The sequence below is a fragment of the Bufo bufo genome, chromosome 1 (assembly GCF_905171765.1).
Source record: "Bufo bufo chromosome 1, aBufBuf1.1, whole genome shotgun sequence".
NCBI classification, from domain to species: Eukaryota; Metazoa; Chordata; class Amphibia; order Anura; family Bufonidae; genus Bufo; species Bufo bufo.
In genome coordinates this window covers 760,196,299-760,205,678 of record NC_053389.1, presented here as the reverse complement: position 1 = coordinate 760,205,678, position 9,380 = coordinate 760,196,299, and the positions used below count along the sequence as shown (strand labels likewise).

At 43.3% G+C, this 9,380-nt stretch overlaps 1 protein-coding gene across 5 annotated transcripts in view; it reads right to left on the bottom strand.

Moving 5' to 3' along the window:
- Positions 1-585: 585 nt before the first annotated feature.
- LOC120986196 (cytosolic purine 5'-nucleotidase-like) overlaps positions 586-9,380 on the bottom strand; it is a 48,676-nt gene continuing 39,881 nt past the window's right edge. For all 5 annotated transcript variants that reach the window (XM_040414605.1, XM_040414606.1, XM_040414607.1 and 2 more), the window contains 4 exons: positions 5,532-5,592; positions 4,039-4,215; positions 2,822-2,917; positions 586-1,399 (listed from right to left, as the gene is read on the bottom strand). In XM_040414605.1, the coding sequence (XP_040270539.1) occupies positions 1,289-1,399; positions 2,822-2,917; positions 4,039-4,215; positions 5,532-5,592 (445 nt within the window). In that variant the 3' untranslated portion in view covers positions 586-1,288. The remainder of the gene's footprint in view (positions 1,400-2,821; positions 2,918-4,038; positions 4,216-5,531; positions 5,593-9,380) is intronic.

The following is a 9,380-nucleotide window of genomic DNA, read 5'->3' as shown; positions in this document are numbered from 1 at the left end:
CACAGTGATCTACAATTGTAAGCAGCAACCCTATCTGACCACATAAATATACACATACCCTGAGGCCCCTTTCACATGAGCGAGTTTTCCGCGCGGGTGCGATGCGTGACGTGAACGCATAGCACCTGCACTGAATCCTGACCCATTCATTTCAATGGGGCTGTGTACATGAGTGGTTTATTTCACACATCAGTTCTGCGTTGCAGCCCTGGCCCCATAGAAGTGAATGGGGCTTCAGTGAAAAACACATTGCAATCGGAAGCAAGTGCGGATGCGATGCGTTTTTTTACTAATGGTTGCTAGGAGATGTTGTTTGTAAACCTTCAGTTTTTTTATCACGCGCGTGAAAAACGCATCAAAACGCATTGCACCCTCGTGGAAAAAACTGAACAACTGAACGCAATCGCAGACAAAACTGACTGAACTTGCTTGCAAAATGGTGCGAGTTTCACTGAACACATCCGGGCCTAATCCGTCACGCTCATGTGAAAGAGGCCTGCACAGCTGTTTGTATTTTACCTTCACAATCCTCCACGGTCACTATATGATAAGTATCAAACTAAATAACACAAGAAATATAAAAAAAAAATTACAAATGTAAACTCTTCAATTCTACTTTTCCCAATAGTCCTGCACTCAGAGCTTGACATGTAACAGATTGACTGTTATTGATCAGTCCTATTAATGAGTATTCTGGTAGTAGGTAATACATGTAATACTCTTTCTGAACACCAGAGAGCAGTATTCAGGGGGGGGGGGGGGAAACCAGGCCCTTCTGAGCTAGGGTGGGTTCGCACTAGCGTTATGCCATAGGTTCCGTTTATAACGGAATATAATGGAATTCGAGGACGGAATGCAAAACGAAAGCCTTTAAGAGGCATCCCGTTTTGCTCCGTCCTAATAAAAGTCTATAGGCAAGCATAACGGATCTGTCTGCTTTCCGTTATGCAGGACGGAAAAAAAAGTCCTGTCGACAGAACAGAAACCAGACCTATAACAGAATGGCATAACGCTAGTGCGAACACACCCTTAATGGTTGATGGTGGAAGATCCACTAACTACTGTAGATTCTCTTCTGAGCCCTATTTACATCAGTGGCGCTGACCTACTATGTAAAACACTATGTAAAACTGTGTTCTGTAGACTGCATTTTGTTCCTGTAACAATCACCACTCCATGGTTTTGTGTGTGAGTATTGTCCGTTCATCCGTCAGTGGTGCGGCACTGAACACGGAGTATCTGATCTAATCCCACGTTAGGTGCACGTCCTTCTGATGGACGTTCAGTTCTAATACAACATGACACTTGGGGGAGTTTTCTCTGTTTCAGGCTTCAATGCCGGCGAGTCCTGAAGGCTTAACCTAGCGGTGTTCACCAGCTGCAGCCAATCGTCTTGAAGCTGTGATCAGAAAAGAGACCGGTGTCCGGTTATTTTTTCCAACATATCACCTGCATCTAGACCCAACATCCATCCAGATAAGGCCTCTTGCACACTACCGTATGTATTTAGCGGTCCGCAAAAAAACAGATCCGCAAAAAATACGGATGATGTCCGTGTGAATTCCGTATTTTGTGGAACGGAAAAACTGGCCCCTAATAGAACAATACCATCCTTGTCGGTAATGCGGACAATAATAGGACATGTTCTATTTTTTTCAGAACGGAAATACGGAAACGGAATGCACACGGAGTACCTTCTGTTTTTTTTTGCGGACCCATTGAAATGAATAGTTCCGCATACGGTCCGCAATAAAAACGGAACGGACACGGAAAGAAAACATGTTCGTGTGCAAAAGGCCTTAAGCCGGGTTCAGATCACTGCTTCATTTTCCGTTCTTCTGATCCGTCAGAAGAGCAGAAAACAACAACAAAAAATCCTGCATTTTAAGCACTCGTTATGCACATTTCTTTCCATCTAAAATAACAAATCTTACACGGAAATGGCTAAAACGTATGCAAAATGTACATAATTGAGAATACGTATGCCTTAAGGGGTTATCCCATTTTAGACAATGGGGGCATATCGCTAGGATATTCCCCCATTGTCTGATAGGTGCGGGTCCCACCTCTGGGACCCGCACCTACAAGGAGAACGGAGCGGAGAAAATTGAGGAGGGTGCACTGCGCATGCGCAGCCGCCCTCCATTAATTTCCTATGGAGCCGCCGAAAATAGCCGAGCGCTGGCTCGGCTATTTCCGTCGGCCCCATAGAAATTAATGAGAGCGGTGGCCGCGCATGCGCGGTGCGCTCACATTCACTTCAATGGGAGAGGCGGGGAGCTGCGCCTGGTGGTGGACGGACCCCGGGAAACCCAGGGTCCTCCAGCCGCAACTCTCCCTGGCTCCGTTCTCCTTGTAGGTGCGGGTCCCAGAGGTGGGAACCGCACCTATGAGACAATGGGAGCATATCCTAGCGATATGCCCCCATTGTCTAAGATGAGATAACCCCTTTAAAAGACAATATCCGTTTTTGTTTTTTTTCAGTTTTCTGTTCTTCTGACGGATGAGAAAACGGAAAACAAAACGTTGATCTGAACCCGACCTAATGGAAAATAATTACCGGTAAGGGGGATTAGCCAAGTTTGGCTAATAGGAGCTAGCAAAGAATATAGCGAAGTCATACTTGTGAGGAGAACATTCTCCCTGCCCTTCACCAGTGACGACCGCCATGTAACACAGCAGCCGTCAATCACTGGTAAGAAGGGAGGCAGGAGGAGCGCTGCTCAGACTCTTCGCGTTCTTTATTAGGCCCTATTAGCCAAACGGCGGAAGGTTTTCTTTGTCTTTACCGCCACAGAGGTCACATACATCCTGTACTCACATGCTCCCTTTTGATATATTTCAGATGTTGCCCAAGAACCTTGCTGGCATCTGCTCCGTCCACACTTACATAGTCCCCTGTGGATTCATGTGGCATCTGGAAGTATGATGAGATATCAAGGAGGAGGTATTGAAGTATCTGTACTATCATGAGCAGTAATCACATTAGGTCAGGCATTATATACCAATGGATGATGTCCTAGCCTGCCAGTGACTCTCCTGTCATAGACTAGCTCAACATATGGGGGGAATTTTTCATGAGAAGAATATTTGAAGTCTGCGTTGGAGTACTTTGTGCCACATTTATCAAATGTCTCAGGTTGTTTGATAAATTTGACTTATCCTTACACCTATCACTTCTGTCTAGAAAAGCTACTCCACTTTTCCTCCTCCACCCTCCTCCTCGAGTGAGATTGTGACTTATTTGCATTTTTTTCTTTTTTTTTGAAGTCGCAATAAAAAAATCTGGAGCTACCCACACCCACTACTTTTCCAACCATATTACAAAACTGGTGTGGGTGGTGTCGCTAAATTTTGGGCAATCGCATAAATTTTGCACACGCAAGTGCAAAAAAGTCACAAAAGCCCTATGTTGCAACTTTTTGATGCCAGAATTCTGGAGTGAAGGTATGATAAATCAGGGCCGTGGTGTCTTAAACCTATAGGAAGGCAGAGGTTGCTGCAGTGATATCCAGGCCCTGGTGCCTGAGCGGGCCAACAGCTCCTCTTCCACATAAGACACCAGTATGAAGAATGGTTGGGATTCCCTATTACAGATTTTACATTGTGGCTCAGGAGCTTCTTGTTTCTTCCCTTGGCTTCAATAAATCTGTATTCAGCGCCTACATCTTGGGAAAAAAATAGATAACCTGTCTCAACTTCATTTTGCCATAACTGATGTAAAAAAAAAATCTCGATCTGTTGTAGCTCTTTCTCTGTACCTGCCACAGCTAACATAAGGTCTGGCTGGTGAAAGTTGAAGATTGAAATTGAGCACGTGTGACCACCTCAGCGAGGTGGACAAGAAATAAGGAAATGAACAAACAGCAGGTGGCGCTAAACACTTACATTTTATCAAATAGCTAAATGTAGAATGTTTTTTTTGTGGCATAACCCTCTTTAAGTTATGTCTGTCAGAGATGTTTAAGGATGGAGCAATGTTTTTTTATTAGCTGTAGATACATGGAAGCTATCATCAGACCTGGTCCAGATACGTACCAGTACAGGAAGAGCTCGGAACACGTAGCTGAAGGGATAGTACAGGAGGTTCAGGAAGGAGGCAGAATACAGATCGGCGTAACGTATCAGCTGGCTGGAGAAGAGTGTCTGCCAGGAACCACTGCGGAACAGGCTGCCCATCTTCCCGTAAGACATGTCCATCTCTTGGGTAATTTTCTGTGTATGGTAGTCACAAAATGTTATATAAAAGTTAGACTTTTATGTAAAAAGTACCTTGCTTGCATTCATTACTGTTGAGCTAGGAAAAGGTCCTTCTACTACATGGGAAGGAACGGCAAGTAATGGTTAAAGGGGATCCCAAAATCTTGCATCAGGATTGGACAGCTTCAAAATACCCCGCCCGACTATAGTAGTGTATTGTACTAGTCATAACTAGAGATGAGCGAATTTCCTATTTTGAAATTCGTTCACGCTTCGTTTACTAGTAAAAGGTGAATTGCGTTATGGATTCTGTTACCACAACCATAACGCAATTCTATGACGGAATGCATAACGGAATACCTTTAGAGGCATTCCGTTATTCATTCCGTCATAATAGAAGTCTATGGGCTGCAAAACGGATCCGTCCTGTTTCCGTTATGCAGGGGAGTCCTCTTCTGCATAACGGAAACAGGACGGATCGGTTTTGCAGCCCATAGACTTCTATTATGACGGAATGAATAACGGAACGCCTCTAAAGGCATTCCGTTATGCATTCCGTCATAGAATTGCGTTATGGTCCTTGGTAACGGAATCCATAACACAATTCACCTTTTACCAGTAAACGAAGCGTGAACGAATTTCTAAATAGATAATTCGCTTATCTCTAGTCATGACCTTGGGAAATAAAGCCCTCATCAGGGTTGAGACTATTACTGATACATGATCCTTTCTGAATATGCTTTCGAAGCTCTGAAGGTTTGCGTCCTCCTTTCAAATTATGATATGTCATTAATAGTAATAATGTCTTTTATGTGGTAGAGGGGCTGTTAGGCCGGGGAGCTGCAGCCACAGCCGAGGCAGAGTGCGTCCCTGTCCTGTGGGACATATCTTATGGAAACAGGACTATAAAAGGGAAAAGCGACCATATCACTGGAAGCATGAACATTGTTTAGAAGATAGATAGGTAGATACGAGAAAGATAGGAGATAGATAGATAGATAGATAGATAGATAGATACTAGATAGATAGGAGATAGATAGATAGATAGATAGATAGATAGATAGGAGATGGATAGATAGATAATAGATAGATAGATAGATAGATAGATAGATAGATAGATAGATAGATAGATACGAGAAAGATAGGAGATAGATAGATAGATAGATAGATAGATAGATAATAGATAGATATTAGATGGATAATAGATAGATAGATAGATAGATAGATAGATAGATAGATAGATAGATAGATAGATAGATAGATAGATAGATAGATAGATAGATAGAGATATTGTTATATTGATGATATACAGACAGCGGGGGTCACTGTACCTGAATCTGCTTCTGAATGGAGCTGATATTTGGTTGCTCGGTGCTGCCACTGTCTGTGTGTCTGAAGGAAACAGAGTTATACAAGGTTACTTATCCGCTTAATAACCAGGCCTGAAAAGGCCTTAAGAACCTGCACCTATCACCTATCGTAAACGCAGCCGGCAAAGCGAAGTAGGACGCACCACGCATGGATGTCCACCCTCCATTCATTTCTATAGGGATTCCAAAAATAGCCAAGTGCACTGTTTGGCTATTTTCGGCAGGCCAATAGGAATGCTTGGTGATGGCCGGACCCGGCACTGCTGGCCACCACTTTGCCAGCTACGTTTTCAGCTGCAATTCAGAGGTGGGACCCTCACCTATCAGACAACGGGGGCATATCCTAGCGATATGCCCCCGTTGTCTGAGATGGGGAAACCCCATTAGCGACCATCAACATTTTTTCTTTTTGCCTCTCTGCATTACAGCAGTCGTAACCTTTTTATTTGATCACTCTCACTGCTGTCTGAGACCTTATTTTATGCAGGAGAAGTATTGTTTTATATAATATTATTTTTGTTGCATTGTTCAGTGGTACATATAATTTATAATGTCATTTATATAATTTTTTTGCTGTGGAAACAGAGAAAAGTGATTTTTTATAGTCATTTTCTGCGGGTCAGTAAAAAATTCAGAGACATGCACTACTTAGATCCGTGATGCGGACCAAGCACGCCCATCTATGGGTCTGTGAAAATCACTGACACACATCCGTGTTGCGTCCGTTTTTCACTGAAGACTAATAGGAGATTCTTTGGAAATTAATTTTCAGCTGAAAAACGTCAGTGAATTACGGATGACACACGGATGGTAAAAACGGACACACAGGCCAACCACGGACATCTTCAAGGATGAAACACGTACGCTTTTTTTCATGGACGTGACACTGACACGGAAATGTGAATGAGGCCTAAATTCTTCAGGTTATTACGGTCGCATGGATATGTGTATTTATTTATTTTTATTTAATGTGTGCACAATAAAATGACTTACACTAAATAATGGTGATATTTTGTGATTATTTTTTTTCTTCTATTTTTTTTACATTTTTATTACATTATAACATTTTTTAACCCAATGTGGGATTACTATTTTATAACACATTTATAATGTATTAGCATAGTCCTGTATGCTAATACATCATGCTCTGTGCCAGTATGACATCGGCTGCTGTTAGGGCAAACCCTGGTGTCCTTCATACGTCCTCAGGGCTGATCGAGTATCGTTCCCCCAGTTATGATAAGGTCACTGAGAAACCCTGATCGCAAGCGTGGGTCCCCTTTGATCAAGCTGCAGTATGGATCGTGGTATGATCAAAGGGTTAACAGCTGAGGTCATATCTTCGTCAGGAGCAGGAGCCAGCGCTAGCAGCTAATAACGGCCATATAACCCCCCTCATCTACAGAGACGCCAAAAGACTGGGGACCTGTTGTAAAAGGGTTAAGCAACTAGGTAAATTTCAAGGGAAAAGCAAATATTAACTGTTCTAATCATATCAGGAATGATGCTCGCCCTACCTATTAATGCAATCAGATCTAAGGGGGTATTATCTCTGTAATGTGCTCCCAGGACTGGAGATTACTCCGAGATCATTAGTGATGTCTCAGGTAGGTGTTTTCTTTTTATTTCCCGTTCATTCTGTGATCCTGGAATATACTGTATCCTCGGCCTATACAACACTACAGAAGTCTACGAGGTCTTCTCATTGAAATCATCATTAGTCTACCCAGTGCAGCATTCCTTAAAGAGAATCTGTCAGCACCATCATGGACTGTTATCGGCAGTAATACATGAGTAGTCCTGGAGATAAGGAGTCCAGATCACTATTTTTTCAATTTTCTTACACCCCCCCCCCCCCCCCCCACTGTCAGCTCTCAAAGCTGCTCTAAAGCACATTGTCAGGACTGCTGTAACATATAGAGAGGACTCCTGTGCGCATGTGTAACGCCCCAAAGTGGCATTACCACTGGTTAACCTAATGTCATCTGTGCATTTATTTCCAGATCCTATATGATGTGCATATCTCTTTCCATGTAACTGATATTTTTAAGTGTAATCTGCCTGGTTCACCAGCAGGTGGCAGCATAAATGGCAGAGCTATAGTTACATAGAGTGGAACCTTTCCTTTCATTCTAACTCCCCTCTCTGTGGTGTGGTGGGCGTGTCCCACTTGCTGCAACAGGAAGGGAGGGGACCAGTTAGTTCTATTTAGGTCTTTCCTAGACAGTGCAGCAGCAGGTGCACGTCCCTGTTGGATGTGGCCTTGCCCAGGCCAGCTGGAGCACCTTCAGCTCAGCTGGATATGGAGGCAGAAGCTGGAAGCCTCTGAAGCCAGGAGTAAAGTTCCCTGGACCAGTTTAGAGACAGACTACAAAGTGGCAGCATCCACAGAAAGCTAAATTATACAGCTAGCCTGATAGTACAGCAGGGCCAGAGAGGAACAGACGTAGCAGAGAGGAGTTTGCCTGCCACCGTTAATGCCAAAGCCTGCTGGGAACCAAGACAAAGCCTGAGTCTGTTTGGAGAAACGTTTATTCAAGTAAAGCTGTTATCAACTTCATCACAAGGTCTGGACTCAATTTATTTCTTCATCCCCTTCATCATCTACCCCCTTTGCTCTGCTTTGGACGACAACTCCTGGTGTCCAGCGTATCCAGGTAAGCGCACCATGACACGTGCACCAACATTAAGGGACATTTAGGCCATCCTACACCACTCTGGCATTCCTACACCTGGGTACCATCTACTACATCACTAAAAGGGGCCCAGTGCCCTTGTTGCTTCACTGCAACTGGCGTCATGAAAACAAGTACACCTATTTCTCTTAAAGGGACCCCTTGCCGCTGCCGTGCATTGCACATGCTCAGCAGTCCTGACAATGTATTTTATTGCAGCTCTGAGCGCTGACAGAGGAGGAAAATAAATAATAGTGATCTGGACTCCATGGGCCAGATTTATCATTACTCTGACAGCTCACTCCACTTTCACATATGGCTAAAGTCAGTTTTAGCTGAGTCAGATTTATGATCGGCCCTTTAAGACTGTGATAAATGTGGTTTGACGGTAGCAGTTTATCCATCAGTAAGCAGCTTTACAAAAGTCGCACGTCTTTACGAAAAAGTCGCACCTTTTTATGAAAAAGTCGCATGTTCTATTAAAAAGTTTCATAAGATAAGCATGGTCCTCACTGGAGTGAAATTGCGACTTTTTTGCGACTTTTTAAATAGTCCCAATAGTAAATCTGTCTAGAGAATTATTTACATAAGAAAACACGCCCACTTTCAGAAAACTGGCGAGCATAGTGCAGAGCAGAAAAAAGTCGCAAATTTGTGCGCAGTTTTAGCGTTTGGGACTTTTTTTGGGACTTTTTCACTCCATTATTCTGACCTGAGCTAATGATAAATCTGGCCCCATATTTATTTATTTTATGCATTTATATAGCGCTACTATATTCCACAGCGCTTTACAGACATTAGCATCCAACTGTCCCCAATGGGGCTCACAATCACATAGAACATGGTATCTGATCAGCAGGCGGTAGGTTATAGAGCAGGAGGAGCTGAGCAGATTGATCTATAGTTTTATGGGAAAAGATTTATTATAACTTGTACACTATATGGACAAAAGAATGGGGACACCTAGACTTTACACCTTCTGGAGCTTTTAGGACCTTAAAATTGAGTTGGTCCTCCTTTTGCAGCTAAACTTGATTCCACTCATCTGTGAAGGCTTTCCACAAGATTTTGGAAGGCGTCTGAGAATTTTTGCCCATTCATCTAGAAGAGCATTTGTGAGGTCAGACGCTGATGT